General features: G+C 39.7%; 1 protein-coding gene across 1 annotated transcript; it reads right to left on the bottom strand.

Annotated features, from left to right (window-relative positions):
* Window positions 1–2157: 2157 nt before the first annotated feature.
* Window positions 2158–6393, bottom strand: LOC136251269 (uncharacterized). The gene is made up of 9 exons (XM_066043697.1): window positions 6217–6393; window positions 4807–6159; window positions 3982–4695; window positions 3454–3789; window positions 3339–3402; window positions 3101–3279; window positions 2983–3048; window positions 2356–2932; window positions 2158–2301 (listed from the first exon to the last, which is right to left on the bottom strand). The coding sequence occupies exons 2-9, from the start codon at window positions 5656–5658 to the stop codon at window positions 2285–2287; spliced, it is 2805 nt and encodes a 934-aa protein (XP_065899769.1). The 5' UTR covers window positions 5659–6159; window positions 6217–6393; the 3' UTR covers window positions 2158–2284.
* Between the last annotated feature and the right edge of the window lie 12073 nt (window positions 6394–18466).

Here is an 18466-nt window from a genome sequence, read left to right as displayed (position 1 = left end):
TACACTTTATTTGGACCTCAGGATCTTTAAATATAAGGACAGCAGCCTTTTGGTATTTGGATAATTTAGGGATAATACGTACCTCAGTCCTATGGTTGAACCTTTGAACCACTGTACCCTGGGATTTGATGACAGCAACCTCTGGATGATGCAGGGATAATACCTCAATCCTGTAGTTGAACCTTTGGACCTCTGGACTTTGGGATTAGATGACAGCAACCTCTGGACCTTGGGATAACGTAGGGATAATACCTCAGTCCTATAGTTAAACTTTTGGACCTCTGGACTTTGGGATTAGATGACAGCAACCTCTGGACCTTGGGATAATGCAGGGATAATACCTCAGTCCTATAGTGAACCTTTGGACCTCTGAACCTTGGGATTAGATGACAGCAACCTCTGGACTTTGGGATAACGTAGGGATAATACTTCAGTCCTGTAGTTGAACCTTTGGACTTCTGGACCTTGGGATTAGATGACAGCAACCTCTGGACCTTGGGATAAGCAGGGATAATACCTCAGTCCTGTAGTTGAACCTTTGGACCTCTGGATTAGATGACAACAACCTCTGGACCTTGGAATTAGATGACAGCAACCTCTGGACCTTGGGATAACGTAGGGATAATACCTCGGTCCTGTAGTTGAACCTTTGGACCTCTGGACCTTGGGATTAGATGACAGCAACCTCTGGACCTTGGGATAATGCAGGGATAATACCTCAGACCTATAGTGAACCTTTGGACCTCTGGACCTTGGGATTAGATGACAGCAACCTCTGGACTTTGGGATAACGTAGGGATAATACCTCAGTCCTGTAGTTGAACCTTTGGACTTCTGGACCTTGGGATTAGATGACAGCAACCTCTGGACCTTGGGATAAGCAGGGATAATACCTCAGTCCTGTAGTTGAACCTTTGGACCTCTGGATTAGATGACAACAACCTCTGGACCTTGGAATTAGATGACAGCAACCTCTGGACCTTGGGATAACGTAGGGATAATACCTCGGTCCTGTAGTTGAACCTTTGGACCTCTGGACCTTGGGATAATGCAGGGATAATACCTCAGTCCTATAGTGAACCTTTGGACCTCTGGACCTTGGGATTAGATGACAGCAACCTCTGGACCTTGGGATAATGCAGGGATAATACCTCAGTCCTGTAGTTGAACCTTTGGACTTCTGGACCTTGGGATTAGATGACAGCAACCTCTGGACCTTGGGATAATGCAGGGATAATACCTCAGTCCTGTAGTTGAACCTTTGGACTTCTGGACCTTGGGATTAGATGACAGCAACCTCTGGACCTTGGGATAATCAGGGATAATACCTCAGTCTTGTAGTTGAACCTTTGGACCTCTGGATTAGATGACAACAACCTCTGGACCTTGGGATAACGTAGGGATAATACCCCGGTCCTGTAGTTGAACCTTTGGACCTCTGGACCTTGGGATAATGCAGGGATAATACCTCAGTCCTATAGTGAACCTTTGAACCTCTGGACCTTGGGATTAGATGACAGCAACCTCTGGACCTTGGGATAACGTAGGGATAATACCCCGGTCCTGTAGTTGAACCTTTGGACCTCTGGACCTTGGGATAATGCAGGGATAATACCTCAGTCCTATAGTGAACCTTTGAACCTCTGGACCTTGGGATTAGATGACAGCAACCTCTGGACCTTGGGATAATGCAGGGATAATACCTCAGTCCTATAGTGAACCTTTGGGCCTCTATTAGATGACAGCAACCTCTGGACCTTGGGATAATGCAGGGATAATACCTCAGTCCTGTAGTTGAACCTTTGGACTTCTGGACCTTGGGATTAGATGACAGCAACCTCTGGACCTTGGGATAATGCAGGAATAATACCTCAGTCCTATAGTGAACCTTTGAACCTCTGGACCTTGGGATTAGATGACAGCAACCTCTGGACCTTGGGATAATGCAGGGATAATACCTCAGTCCTATAGTGAACCTTTGGGCCTCTATTAGATGACAGCAACCTCTGGACCTTGGGATAATGCAGGGATAATACCTCAGTCCTGTAGTTGAACCTTTGGACTTCTGGACCTTGGGATTAGATGACAGCAACCTCTGGACCTTGGGATAATGCAGGAATAATACCTCAGTCCTGTAGTTGAACCTTTGGACTTCTGGACCTTGGGATTAGATGACAGCAACCTCTGGACCTTGGGATAATGCAAGGATAATACCTCAGTCCTGTGATGGAACCTTTGGACCTCTGGACATTGGGATTTGAAGACAGCAACCTCTGGACCTCCTTTAGTTGAACCTTTGGACTGTAGGACAACTTTTGACAACATAGGGATATTGTTTGGCAAACCTGGACATACCTGGATGGGGTGCTTGTAACTTGCAATGATTACTGGATGTGATACTGTCATAGTGATATCCATTATGAAGCAGTTCAATGTGATGTACTGTAAATGGAAAATGTGGCTGTGGTATCACGTCATGGGTAATCAACACATGACACGGCTTAAAGGTGATCCATTTGTGGCTACTTGTGGCAGAGCAGTACATTAACTCATACACGGGTACACCTAGACAATCAGACGCCGCTTGTATTTCCAACTGTGTACCCCATATTCCATCCTTAGACATCCTGTCAACATGCTCCTCAAATCCATTTCTTCTTCCCATATACAGGGGCTTGTATATCTCCAAATTGTCACTGATCAGCGTGACCGGTGCCTTACGCATTTGAGCATGGTAGATCTGATCACCAAAAGCCTGATGAGCCAATGCTCTAAACAAACAATTACCGTCTGGGGCAACACGATGTATTGTACGAATGTACTGATTGACTGTCACAGCCATTTGCTGATACTCTGGAAATACTTGAACATACTCAGCAGGAATAGAAACTCCAGGTGGTGCCAAGTACTTGGGACACATCTGCTGAAGCCCCTGTCACAGATACACCACATGAAGGCAAATTTGCTGATGTGCAAAATTACCTGCTGCATCTCATCTACTGACACTGTCTGACATTGAGCAACTGTGGTATCACTACTGGGTGAGATCTACAATTGTGAACACTGTTACCACACATCCAACATCAGAAACATGAAGTACCTGAGGCCTGGATTTTTCTCCCTTTGTCTGTATGTTTTTACACTGTCGTTGCACACAACACTTCTTCTTTTTACCAGTACCACCAAACTTTACCATGTCTTTGCAGTTGACACACTCTGCACAGTCATCTTTAGAGCACGCACCACATGTTCCACAGCGTTGTTTTCTCTTTCTCTTGCCTATATACAGAATCATGTAAATCCTTTACTACATACGTGCAAGATAGCATGCGCAATACCTGAGCCGTTCTTGTTTTGAGCTGTCCTAGTAGCAGTATGATGATCTTTATCTTGATTAAAAGCCTGTTAAATGTACGTATCTAATACAATTATACAAATGTCACACACACATACCTTTCTTAACATGCTTGCTTTCCTGCCAACTCTGCCACGAAACCTTGAATCATTCTTTTTCCTTTTTGTAGTACACTTAGGCAGCTGGGTTAGTCTCTTCAATGAAACCTTTCTCCTACAGGATTTTTTCATCTGCTTCCTTATTTGTGGTCTTATTAACAGTCCATGGGATTGTGGTAGTTGTTCTTGAAACTCTTGCAACAGACTGGATAACTTATGTTGGATACCTTCCAGGACGTCAAAGCTAACATTGCTATCGATATTGTAGGTTACAGTTTTAAAGCATTCCAGGGTAACTCTCATATTTGTAACCATTTGTTTCAAATGCCTACTTTTCTGTGGAAAATAAAAATACCATGATTAGAGACAAACACTACCAAATAACTTAATACAAAAGAACAGTAATGAGTATACTCTGTAAATGACAAAGCCCGACTTGAAAACTTTCATGGCTTTAGTAAGCCATGCAAGTTTTTCTTATACATTTTGACTAAACCCAAGCACTTTTCTCCCAATCATATGCAATACCTTAGCAGAGGGCAATGCTTCAAACACTTCAGTAGTGGTAGTATTAGGTATAGCGTCATCAGCCCCACCATCTGTGTATCCAACTAAATCTGATTCATCTGGTTCTTGTGGTGGTATTTCAGAATCCAAGGGTGTGGTGCCTGTGGAGTTTAGATGTGAAGCTATAGCATCGGTATCAATCTTCAAGTATGCAGATTCCAGATATGATTGAGGCAAACTGTCCCAGTTCCAGCTTTCTTTCACATTGAATATAGCAAAGAAATGTTTGCAAGGAATATGGTAAGCTATCCAATCTTTGCACGTACATGATGGTACTGAAAAGTCTATTGTGTGATCTGTGTTCTTTCCCTTTACTTCAAATATTCCTCTAACCATATCAACTTCCTTTACATCAGAATCACTGTACTTCAGACTCTTTGATTTGCGATGGAGGCAGTGCAAGATGATTGACTTTGGCTTGGATTGAAGGTATGGTGGAACTACAGCCGGATTATATGCTCTGTACAAAGTTGTTTGCTTAAAGTTCTGAAACACATATTTGTAATGCAGTGCAGGTATAAACTCCTCAATTAGCTTAATGACCAAGAACGACAAAGTCAGGGTTTTCTGTCTTGGAAAAAACTTGTATTTCAGCAACTTATTCATTGCCTCTGCTCCATTATTTGTGTTAACAGCAGCATGATAGGTGTCATCTCTGTATGCTCGTGCCCATTTCTAAAAATCACAAAACATACTTAACAATACGTCAGCATATTGTGACTATATAGATGTGAAAGTCATGCAGCTATATGAAACGGAAATGGTGACTACATATATGTGACATACCTCAGAGATATTCAGCCATGTCGTAGTCAACCACTGACGGACATTGCTATTGCGATTCCACAAATTTGTAGCTTTTAAAACTGCTACGGCTGAGTCATAGTGATGATACCTTGAGAAATTGTTCCCTTCTTCAAATTCTTCAGGGTTAGCAGAAGGTGCCCAAGCTATTGCCCTGAGATGGTCCAATAGGATGTCTGCTTCAGAATTGCTTAGTCCATGCTTACTGGCTTTGACCCACCTTTCCCAGGCTTGCTCCCTATGAAAATCACATAGATACACAACAGTATCTGGAAATGCAGCTTCTAAGGCGGAAATTTCAGCTTCACTGTAATCTGTCATGAAGTACTTTGGAGCCCACCGAGGATTCCAGGATTTGATGATAGAAAGAGCATTCTGTATGCTTTCTTTTGTTTCACCTTGGACAATAAACTCTGCTACAACACAGTAGCCAGTGTTTGTACGCACTGTTATAAAGAACAAAGGTAAATCATATTTGGTAGACTTGTATGTGGCATCGATCATGCTAACTGTATTGCCATACTTTATCAATAAGTCCTGTTGCCACGGTTCTTGGTGAACCCACAGTAGTTCAGTCCCATTTGAATTCTCATTGTCGATAGGTTTGGTGAATGGTTGAAAATGTATTTTCGTTTCAGGTGATAATTTATGGTACTCGGCAGTTTTCATGGAAACATTTTCTTGATCAACTAAAGACAGTTTCAGGGTCTTTTGCGCTTGATTCATATGATTCCTTATGTCATCAAGAGTAGGGTAATATGCACGGTCATTGGGATCTGGGGTTCCACTTTTGCTCAAATAGTGTAAAACATGATGCTTTAAGTGGCGCTTCATTTCAATTGGCTCTGAGACACCAGCCAACACAAGTTCATGAATCTTCTGAATCAACAAAGGATTAACTTTCTGAGAAAATGCAACAGATGCACCTGTGGGGTGTGTGTCATGGTGGGCTTCACTTGCAGGTAAACTAACAAAGTATTTGTCAATTGTACGCACTTCTGAAGCTGAGTTAGTTAGCTTATCTTTCAACTGTTGGAGGGCAGCTTCCTTGACTTTTCGCTCCTGTTTCTTAGTTAAGCTTTTAGAAGACAGTTCAGAGTGCACACTGTATTCTGGATAAAAGATAAACTTTCTAATATGTAAACTGGCACTGCACCCTATCTTTCTTGTGCTCTGCAGCTTAATGCGATCAGTTGTTGGCTGGTGAGGCTTAAAGTACTGCTTTCCATACTGACAGTGCAGCAAGCGCTTTTCACCTATGCTAAATGGTGTACTGTCCCAATTAACAGTGTAATGACCAACAGTGTGACTCCAAAACAACTTTACAACTTTTCCCTAAAACACAGATTGCTTATAACTTAGGCCACAGATAAGTGACTAATATAATAGTACCTGCAGGTTTTGGGCTACTTGTTTATCACCAGTCCCATCATCAGCTGTCACCTTGCTGCTTGTTCTTGTCCCGTACGAGGTCACAGTGTCTCTTCTGTGTCCTTCAAGTAGGGTCTCCACATCATCACTGTCCACTAGTCCTTCAAAATAAAAACCGCGTCTTTTCAATTGCCTAGCTCAGGGTGGTTTCTCTGTTTCAACTGACAACTCCATATCAAAACAGCGGGCAGCCCAGAAACCAGGTGCAAAACCACAACGAGAAATAAAATCGCAGGCGCTATAGCACGATAAATACCCGAGTTTCCGTATACGGGGCATCAGATGATGTGAATAAATTGCATCCCAGTTCTTTGTGTGGAGCCCGAAATTTTAAAAATAATTTTTGCATCTCACGAAATACTAAAATCGATAGTTCTGTGAAGACAACTACCGTGCCTCCGGTTTCATGGTGGATCTAGCAATGGGATACTACAATGAACATCCCACAATGGTAGGGGGATCGATTTGTGAAAGTTGATTTTTCGGATTGCGGACCCTATCAGTGTGTGTCGACATAGATAATAGACACCCCACCCCTATTATCTATGGTGTCGATGATCTAATCCTCGATCTAATCAGTTTCGTTAACCTCCACTCCAGACTCTTATTCTTTCGGCATACTTCAGAAACGGTGTACGGCCTCTGCATTAAAGTACACCTCACCATGAAATGAAATCCAGTTCTCCGTGACAATAATACTTAATGTAGTCCCGTTACTTCTCTCTCACTCTCCTTCTTGGACTGCCATTTTAAACAACATTTACAATTACAATTACAATTACATTAGTTCAATTTTAATTGAAACCGCCTATCACGTGTGTCCCGCTTGGGGTGTTGCCGGCAGGGACATTCCAAGGGACTTCACCTAAATAGATCACGTGATAATTGTTAGTCTTGTGTGGCACTTGTCCTTAGTCATGGCTCAGCAATACGGTGCGTGTGTACTATAGCCTATAGCTATATATAGGATTGTTTGTGCGCTGCTAATTTTTTCTGTGATGATGCATATGGTCGCATAGAACGCGTGATGGTAGGGAAAATGCCCGCCCCTAGCTATGCCTATGGCATTAACTAGCTTTTTCTATAGCTACTCTATTATAATTATGTTATAAACTGATACATCAGGGGCACCAGAGTAAGGTGAAAGTGGTAGCTAAGGCGAGGCTAAGTCAACTGGTCTACATAATTAGCCCCTAGCCTGGGGCCGCATACTCCCTCAGAAAATGTTAGTTAAGTATACTGCAACTTTTAGTCCTTCAGTGACCAAATTTGCTTCATCAAGTTTGAAAGTTTAATTCCAATCAAAAAGGCTCAGATCTCAATGCACTGGTTGTATCTACTGTACCAGCTCTGATGCCCTATATATACATCGTCCAAAAGATGGTTAGAGTCCCATATTAAAATGAACTCTTGTTATATTATTATTGGTTAAATAGGGTGGACAGCCGAGGCTGATTAGGCCCTATAGCTACAAGGTACAAGTAAATACATTACAGAATGAAAATTTAGTTAAATTGTCCATTTCTATCAGTGGTATTGGTAGTGCATTCCATTCTCTGGTCGTCTTCGGGAAAAAGCTTGTCATATATGCAGTGGTACTTGTGGATGGTATCATTAGGTGGAATGGGTGATGTTGTCTAGTATGTGCGGTGGTAAAGTGATAGTAGTCAGGTAGAGATAAGCCAATCATGTCATGCATTATTTGGTAAAAGATGTTTAGTCTTTGTTGCTTCCTTCTCTTTGCTAATGGCAACCAATTAAGCTGTTCCAGCATAGTAGCTACTGACACTACTGTGATAGTTATAGTCAGAAAGGACCCATCTTGCAGCACGCCTCTGGACGTTTTCTAAAAGTGTTATTGGTACCATGATATGCTTGCATGGACTCTTGATAATAATGACTATATGTATTTAGCTTTCAGGTTGCGTATACAAAGTATTCTTTCATCTGCCAGTATAAATTGCTACTCCATGCACTATGACGGAGGCCTAAGGCTCTAGCTACACACTAAGAATCAAATTATATAATGTTCTACACAATGATAAGATAATTGCCAGAGCAGAGTTCATGGTTATTGTATCAGCAAAGAGTTTTGAATATTAATTGAGATGTTTTATTTAAGTGCATTTTGACTGTTCCTCCTATAATTATTGTTCAATTATCTGATGTCTTGTTGGTTTCCCTCTATCCTCTTTACTGATCCCTCTTTATTGATTCTATATGACTAGAAAATCTGTACACCAGTTACAATAGTTGAGCTAAATATGATGATGATGATGCAGTTATTGAGATGAAGAGATGCATAGTATTTCCCTACAGTGCCACAACACACAAACACTTGAAATGTAATCTGAGACTTATGTGTATATAGCTGCAGTGAACTAAGTAAGATCACTATAGCTGCTGGTAAGCATTGCGTCCTATTACCATCCATCAGTGCTTGCATGTGCAATAAATTGTCTGTATTATGAATTCAGTCAAAATTATGCATAGCTAGCTGTGTAGTAATTTATTAGGCACCCAGTCAATGCTTAAGTTTGAGCATAAGATGCCTGAAGTATTTACCACAGATATAGTTTGTAAATAATATTATAAAAAAAGATAAATATACTCTAATAGAACAGTCAATAGCCAGCTGTGTAGTAATTGTGAACTAATTAGGCACTTGCTAATTATGAGCATAATCTAAAGCATTTACCACAGATGGGATATTGTAAAATTTTGTTAATAGTAAATGAATACCACAGTAAACATAGACCTATACTCTAATAGAACAGTCTGTCTATTCTACACTGTAAATTCATACTTCCAAATTTAAAGTGTGAACAGTGTCTGTAATGTGCATGTCTTTGTCAAACACGATGACAGGTGTACATGTTTGACTCTCCTAAATAATAATATTATTGCTAATTTCCAAATATCAGTCAATTAAATGTTACCATTTTAACAATTTTGTTGTTCCACCAGTGAGTCTATCACTATAACAAAAATGAGTGATATCCACCCCAAAACACTTTCGCTGTAAAAAAAGGCACGTCCAAGAAACTACAAGTACCTGTAATCCAATATAATTAAAAACAGCTCAGTTGTAGGGAAAGACTTCATGAAAGTAAAAATAACTGGTAACTTAAAGAGCTGATATCTGGAGTGGCCAAGAATCAATCTTAATCCAACTACTTATACTAATTTTTTTTAATCTGTGCAAAAACACCTAGCATTGGCTGTAAAAAAAAGTGTACCCATGAAAGTAACTGGCAATTGAAATAGCTGATATCTGAAGTGGCCAAGAATGAATGCTGATATACAACTAATTGGAATTAACAAAAAGTTTAACATTGAACCTTTGTCTTTCAGCTGCATGTGTTCTACATTCACTCTTGCTGCATCATAAATTGATTTCTTTTAACTCTAATTGGCTGGTAATTTGGCCGCCTTTTTTTTTTGCTCTATACACTGAATATTAAAAAAAGCGGCCAAATTACCAGCCAATTAGAGTTAAAAGAAATCAATTTATGATGCAGCAAGAGTGAATGTAGAACACAGCTGAAAGACAAAGGTTCAATGTTAAACTTTTTGTTAATTCCAATTAGTTGTATATCAGCATTCATTCTTGGCCGCTTCAGATATCAGCTATTTCAATTGCCAGTTACTTTCATGGGTACACTTTTTTTACAGCCAATGCTAGGTGTTTTTGCACAGATTAAAAAAAATTAACATAAGTAGTTGGATTAAGATTGATTCCAGATATCAGCTCTTTAAGTTACCAGTTATTTTTACTTTCATGAAGTCTTTCCCTACAACTGAGCTGTTTTTAATTATAATGGATTACAGGTACTTGTAGTTTCTTGGACGCGCCTTTTTTTTACGGCGAAGGTGTTTTTTGGGATGGATATATTATACAGTCATCTGCAAATAAATGAAGTTGACTTTGTACACCATCTGCTATGTCATTGATGTACACAAGGAAGAGCTTTGGGCCCAATGAAGTATTCCAGAGTTGGCCCTACATGGAGAAGATAACACACCTACTTGTTGAGAACGATCTGATAAGAAAGTTGCAAGCCAGGCTAGAGTGCCACCAGTAATACCATAGAATTCAGGAGTTGTTGGTGAGGTACCTTGTCACAAGGCTTTGGAGAAACCAAGCATGCAGGTGTCAACTTGTTTTCTGTCATTAGCAAAATCATCAATGATAGTTAGAGTTGTGTTTCACAGATCTGAAACTGTATTGATGTTTCAATATAACATTATGGGTATCAAGATAATTCATTACGTGACTACATGTTATATGTTCTAAAGTTTATGGATGCTATGCAATAGGATGATAATTTTTGGCATCATGTCAGTTCTTGATCACTGGTGTAAAATAAGCTTGTTTCCACACAGATGGTATGATTCCAGTCCTTAGTGAGGATTGAAATAAGTGTGTTAGCATAGGTGCTATCTCATTGGCAGTGTGAATTGTAGTCTGATAGTAACTTGCATACTAAGTAATCTCAATGTCGTCAATTTTTGGATAGTGGGACTGATTATGGTTATGTGCTAACTAGCAGCATATATACTGTACCTTTAAGGACAAGCTTTACTTTAAGATGTTTTTACTTCAATTTGTGATTGATAATTTTTTTTATGAAAATGTTAATAAATGTGTGGGCTACCAATATGTCTATATGTCATTGTGTTTGCATGCATTATTTATTTATTAAGACTTTGTGTGGAAAATTTGTTTAGTCTTTGGTAGCAAACACGGTTTGAAATTGATGATTAGCTAAGTATTTCTGTTTTTGTTGAGAGTCGAAGACTAAGCTACCAGTTTGAGATTGACTGTTAATGGTTTATGTTTTTCTCCTGTATCTCCAGAAGTATTTTACCATTCGTGTTGTCAGAAATTGGACAAAGATAGTTAGTGTGCAGGTGCTGCTGCCTCATTAAATTGCATACTTTTTGATGAATGTCTTTGTATTCCCTCCATTTACTATCACTGTTGTAACATTTCGGGTTGTTGCTTTTTCTGATGCATTTTTTAGAGAGGCTGACATCCAGGGATGATTTATTTTGTTGTGGATACATATTTACTCGGAATGTGATCATCAATTAGTTTTAAAATGTAAGGGCAGGGATGAAGATCTCCAGTCAAGCAGTCAAGAATTATAGTGCATGCCCATGTGTGTGTGCTCATGTGTGTGGTTTGTGTATAAGTGTAGTCTGTCTTCTCTTGCTCACAGGGCTCCACTGAAAATTAAATCAATTTTTGGTTACTGAGTGCAGGGGCATACCAAGGGGGGTTTCCAGGGGTTTCAGGAAACCCCTTTGGATTTTACACACTACTTGAAACATTAAGAAATTGAAACTTCAGGTTTCCAGAATCTGGAATCTGTCATGGAACAGGATACATTGTAAACTTTTATCTTTGCTAAATAATAGTTTCTCACACGATAGCAACACATCAGGGGCGTAGGGAGGAGGGGTTCCAAGGGGTTCAGGAACCCCCCTGTAAAATTTAGACTTCTGCAAGCAGGACCCTAATACATCATTTAGTGTGGCAGGATAATGGCACAGCACAACAATTGATAAAGCTTGCATTCATCTCTCAGGATTTACAGAGCATGAGCCCTCTTCAAAAACCTGTTAAAAGATCGATATACTCTAATAGAGCAAAGGGGCATAGCCAGGATTTTTGAAGGGGAGTTCCAAGAGCAGTATAGAGTTACCAGAAGCAGGGGTCTGCATGGGGACACAGCCCCCAGCCGCTGAGAGACTTTAAATATTTTAATGAATCAAAACTCAACAAATTGTTATATTTTATGCAAAAAAAGTACATTAATTATAAAGCATATAAGTGCCTTTGGGATGAAGCTAGTACTAGATAAAGCTACCTAGTGGAAACAGACAGCATAACACATAGAGACACATTATAATAATCTGTAAGTGACATTTATCTCACTGGTATAGGAACCATGAATCTACTGATACAAATAGAATGACTTACAATCAAAACATTATAATTAACTACAAAATATGCATAGCATAGATTCATTTTGCATAACAAATTATTGGAGTTCTATATCTTTATACACTGTATAAGGTCATGCTCAGTTTTGCATTTAATGTTAGAATGTCTGATAAACTTCACTAATTCCTTAACATATGGATATTCACATGCATATTTTATTAGAGTATACGTGACTGCTCTATTAGAGTATATACCTGACTGCTCTATTAGAGTATATGGATTTTTTAACAAGTTTTGAAGAGGGCTCATGTAACTTGTTACCTCCTTCCCTGAGAGATGAATGCAAGCTTTATCAAATGTTGTGCCATACATTATATTACTCACTCATTTTGTCCTGCCACACTAAATGGTATGTTAGGGTCCTGCATGCTCAGGGGCGGATTCAGGAGCTGGCAAGGGGAGGGGCACAAACAGGCTAAGTTGTAAGTGGCTGGGGATAGCATAGATAATATATACGTAAGGTATATATTATCTATGGGGATAGCTAGCCAGATTCTCTAGTCCAGTGCTGCATTTTTGAAGTAGCAAAATAATCACCTCTAAGTAGCATCTCGCTGTTGGTTTTTGCCATTTTGGTCTTTTCAGATGGTTGTGAAGTCTTAAAAGCTGTTTAAAGGCTCTGAATGTCTTAAACAACAGCAACACGATAATTATTTTTAGAGACGCTTAGTTCGCACGAAGGGGATGGGAGAGTTATAACAAGAGTTCTTTTTAAACCAGGCGCACGCCCACAGCCGGCCTAAGGCCGGCTGTGGGCGTGCGCCTGGTTTATTGTAACGAAGTGTATATTTAGCCGGTACCGGTTTGCAAACACTAACGGCTATTGTGCCGGCACTACTGAGTAGGTTGCCCCGAGCATTCAACTTTAGGGCACGCGTCTAGTAGGTTGCCCCGAGCATTCAACTTTAGGGGATGCGAAAAGTAGTTCCTTAGCGTTAGGGGTAGGCTAGGGTTCAGCTTTGGTTTCTTCTTCACTCTTGTTATATATAGAAGTCACTTCAGTCGGATGTTTATAACGTAGAAACTAAATAATATGACTAGCTGCAGCACCGGTGGTATAATCGTTACAAACATTGCTTATGAGTACGGATGCCCGGGTTCGAACCCTCGCTTAGACAACTTTTTTTTTCGCTTTCTTAGGTTTTTTGTACAAGTTTTTTTTAATGCACGTAACATTCTAAGTATTATACCCTCCACTGCCGGCAAAATAGTGTAACCGGTACCGGCTCTATATAACCTGCCTTATTGTAATTGTTTCCGAAAAAGTGTGTGTGTGTGTGTACCTATCTATCTACCTATCTACCTATGTTTGTCTGTACGCACCCACGTGAGCAAAATCGTTTCATAACGGTAAAAGCAGCTTTTACGTAAGAAGTAAAAGTGACATGAAGTCTGTATTAAACTTTTCCACAGGTGAACTTTGCTCTGAGGTGGTTTCTTTTCGGCGGACTGAAATACGGGTGTGGTGACTTTCCTCAGACTACCTTCCCCTTGAGGTTTTCAGGCATTTAGCAACTGAAAAACAACGGTGCAGGCCTCGTACACTGCTAGGAATAGCCTATCGCTTCGAGTTGAAAGGGGGCGTATCCCTTACGTACGCGAACGAAAATGAAGAGCAGCTTTGAGGTTTTGTCGAGAGAATTTGTGGGAACAAACACGTTAGTCACACTATAAAACAGTTTAGAAGATAGTTTTGTGTGTAATTATTATATTATATTATTATATATTTATTACTGTGCAGCAATCAAAAGATTATAACGCACAGGTGTGATCATAAAAGTTACTTAAGTTATTACAAAACTCATTAGGGGTAGAGGAATTAATTACATCAGCAGGGAGTTGGTTCCATAATTTGATGGTTGATGGGAAAAAGGAAAATTTGTATGCATCAATTAGAGTCATTGGTTGGTGATAGTAGCCACTCCTTAAACTTGAAAGTTTAGGGGTAAGATCATCTGTAGGCACAATCAAATATCCGTTAATTATTTTGTAAAAAGTACTTAATTTAGCTTGGGTTCTTCTTGCCTGTAACAATGGTAGATTAAGAGAAGACAACATGTTAGTAACACTTGAATATCTTGAAAAGTCATTAAAGCAAAATCTAGCAGCAGTTCTCTGGATTGATTCTAGCTTGTTTATATTCAACAAGGTGTGGGGATCCCAAGCAGACGCAGCATATTCAATGATTGGACGAACCATAATCTTGAAACAATTACATTTAATGTGAGTAGGACATTCGCGTAAGTTACGATACAAAAAGTTGTTTACTTGTTTGGCCTTGTTGGTAATCTTTTGGACATGCTCATTCCATGAAAGGTTGCTTGAAATTGTTACGCCAAGGTATTTGGTATGAGCAACTTGGGCAATAGGTACAGCTTCAATGCAGTAATTAAAGACAATGGGGTTTTTCTTATTGGTAACTCTCAAGAATTCACATTTGCTGGGGTTAAACTCCATCTGCCAAATATGTGCCCATTGTGCGAGAGCATCTAGGTCTTCTTGTAATGCATGACAATCAGATTCAGATTTAATGTAGGAGTAGAGTAATACATCATCGGCATACAACTTTACTTTAGAGTGTACTCGAGAAGGTAAATCATTTATATACAATAGAAAGAGAAGTGGGGCTAGCACTGTGCCTTGAGGAACTCCCGATGATACTGGGGTTGGATGGCTCTTTTGGTTATCTAGTATGACATATTGTGATCTATCGGTTAAGAAAGATTTAAGCCAAAGTAGTAGTGCTCCATGAATTCCATAATGGTGAAGTTTTTGGAAAAGGCGTGCATGAGGTACCTTGTCAAAGGCCTTACGAAAGTCTAACAGGAGGACATCACATTGACTCTTCTCATTAAGGCACTTGGCAAAATCATTAATGGTGGTGATCAGTTGTGATTCACAGCTTCGTTTCTGTCGAAATCCATGTTGCCCATCACATAAAACTTCATGGTACTGTAAGTGTTTGGTAATGCTGGAATATACAATATGTTCTAAGATTTTACAGCAAATACAAGTTAAGGATACTGGCCTATAATTGCCTGGATCGGATCTGGCACCTTTTTTAAAAATTGGGACAACTGCTGCTGTTTTCCAAATGCTTGGTAAAACACCTTGGTCTAATGATGCTTGAAAGATAACAGTAAGGATTGGTGCAATCTCATATGCAACTTCTTGTAGGAAACGTGTTTGAAGGTTATCAGGTCCAGGTGCTTTGTTCACTTTGATGTTAGATAATAGCTGGGCTACACCATCTGAATGCACTACAATCTGTGGAATACTAGATAATGTTTCACCACTTAGGTCTGGGATATGAGATGTATCTTCGTGGGTAAACACGGATGAAAAGTAGTCTGCAAGTAAATCTGCCTTTTCCTGTGAGTCAGTATAGGTAGATCCCTGATGTTTCAGCGTACTGACTCCTGTGTGATCTAGTTTTTTGCTTTTAATATATGACCATAAACGTTTGGTGACAACATTATTATTAGGATCAATGAGATTGGCTACATACTGGTTAAAGCATTTGCGGCATTCATACTGACACTGTCTTTTAATATCCTTATATTTAGCCCAGTCATATTCTGTATTAGTGGCATGGGCATGATTGTAGGCACGTTGCTTTTTACGGGTTAGACGCTTGATGTGGCTGTTAATCCAAGGCTGGTGGTGCTTAGTTGAAGACAGTTTGGTCGGAACCAGATCCATGCAAGTATTACAAATGGACATAAAATCATTCCAGAGAATATCAACTGATGTTGACGTTGAATGTGTACTGACAAAATGTTGACAAAGTGACTGAGCAGTTTGCCTAATAAGATTAAAATCTGTATGGGACCAAAGATAGATAGTTCTTCTGGTAGGTGGTGGCAGGTCTGCTGTTATGGATGAGGTGACACGTACTACTTCATGATCACTGATTCCATCAACTACATTGCAGCTTTCTAATAAACCTGGTCTATCAGTTATAAAAATGTCTAAAGTGTTTGAGCCTCGTGTGGGAAAATCTACCATTTGGGAAAGAGCATTATTATCTAAGAAATCCAAAAAAATATTATTCAAATTTAATGAGTTAGAGTGACCTGCAATGCTACCATCGCACCACTTGATATCTGGAAGATTGATATCACCACCAATCCAAAGAGCAGCATTAGGGAAGCTGCTTCTGATGTTCGTGAGCTGCTGACAAAGATTTTCCAGGTAAAGTTCATCACTTGATGGTGGACGATAGACTGAACAGGCAAGAACAGTACAGTGGTTGTTAAGGTTGATTTGGCATACTGTTAATTCACAATTTGTGTCAGTTAGAGTTACTTCATGAGTGATTAAGGTGTCACGACAGGCCAGAAAAACTCCACCATATCCATCATCACGATCTTGGCGGTACAGTGTAATTTGGTGGAAATATTTCACTGTTTGATATGCTAGGGTTTAGCCAGGATTCACATCCAAACACAATATCAGGGTGGTGTGAGTTTAGTAAATTTAAAAAAGATGCCTTTTTGGCTACCAAGGATTGACAATTAACCACTAGTGCAGAGAGTTGTGGAGATTTATCAGAGTGATTAGTAGTAGTTAAAGAGGGTAAATCACTTGAGGGGGTAGGGCAGTAATTATCAGTGCAGAGGGGACTCACGTCGGCCTCTGCACTATCTTTCCATTTTTTATCATGTATAAATTTCCTTCTTTATTCATATCTGCTAATTGTTGGCGCAATTCTTTGTGTCGCTTCTGTTCTCCAGGGGTAAGGTCAGGTGTAATGAATAGTTTTCGTACATATTCTGGGTTGCTTGATGATCTCAATTTGATCTTATTCTTCAGGATTGAGGACTTTTCTTGGGTTGAGCTGAGAGTTAACTTCAATAGACGTGGCTTGTCTGACTTCTTTCCCAGGCGAATAGCATTTGTAATGGATACTTGGGACCCCAGGTAGGTTTGAAATATTGAGCTACATTTCTTAATGTCTTCTTTCTTTCTATTGGCTCCCTCAGAAGCAGTGGGCTCAACCAGGTTATGCAGAATAACATTCAGTTGCCTTTTTTCTTTCTCCCTCTGTTCCACTGCCAAAGATGATGCTAAGCGTACAACTGATTCCTCAGAAATTGCGGTTGGTGTATGTGAAGATGTGGGATCTGTGTTGTTGGCAGATGAGGAATTGTTGGCTATTGCCGATGTGATTTCCTTGTGATATCCACCGAGTTGGGATTCAATGTTTTTAATTGCCTCAGAAAGTTTCTTTTCGGTGGATTGGACCTCTTGAAGTTTGCTTTCAACAGACTCCAGCCTAGTATCAACACATACTTGCTCTTCAAAATATTGTAAGGCCATAGGCACTTTTTCAAGGCATGTTAAGCAAAAGAACACAATATTACCCACTACATTACTCAAAACACTACACTGATCAGGACTTATCTTGGCGCACACACTGTGCTGACGACTCTCGCACCAACAGCATTCAAATACGTCTTCAGTAGCCTTTTCTGAACAAACAATACAGTTCTCCGGGCTGTTCTTCGACGGCGATTCTGTTCTGGGACGTTTAATTCTGTTCGCAAGCATGGTTTCTCCAATTGGCGCCCGGCATAGAGCTGAAAAAGGACACACAAAACAACAGAAGGGTACGAATACAGCTGGCCTTTTAGGGTACCGTCAAAGCTGACACGGTACGACGTCGTTTAGGTCTGTCTTGAAGTTAAGACGAAGAAGATGTAGTGAAGGACGAAGTTGAGCTCCCCTAATTTTCGGGTTTTTTTTTTTTTTTTTTTAAGTAGTAAGGCCAATTTCATTGGCCTTACTACTTTACAATAGGGTAGTTTGGGTTGTGTAATATGTTGGTAAAAGCGGTTTATTTAACAAACGCTTCCTTAGCAGTGCATAGCAACGTAATTGAAGGAATTACGAATATTTCATGAATTACGAAATACGAGAAATAGCTAATTATATTATTGCACAACCCAAACTACCCTATTGTAAAGTAGTAAGGCCAATGAAATTTGATTAGCAGTTTCGCGTCATCGCCCGCATGCTTTTGATACACCCGCATGGAATTTCATTATTGGTATTTCAGATTGAAATACTCTAATAGAGCAGTCACTTTTACTCTAATGGAGCAATGAGCTATACTCTAATGAAAAAATCACTTGTTATACGGATTAGTAACGTATTTTAGCTATTTAATGCAGGAGTAATCAATGTAGACTCACT

This window comes from Dysidea avara, chromosome 3, assembly GCF_963678975.1.
Source record: "Dysidea avara chromosome 3, odDysAvar1.4, whole genome shotgun sequence".
Classification (NCBI taxonomy): domain Eukaryota; kingdom Metazoa; phylum Porifera; class Demospongiae; order Dictyoceratida; family Dysideidae; genus Dysidea; species Dysidea avara.
This window is presented reverse-complemented; position numbering and strand designations above follow the sequence as displayed.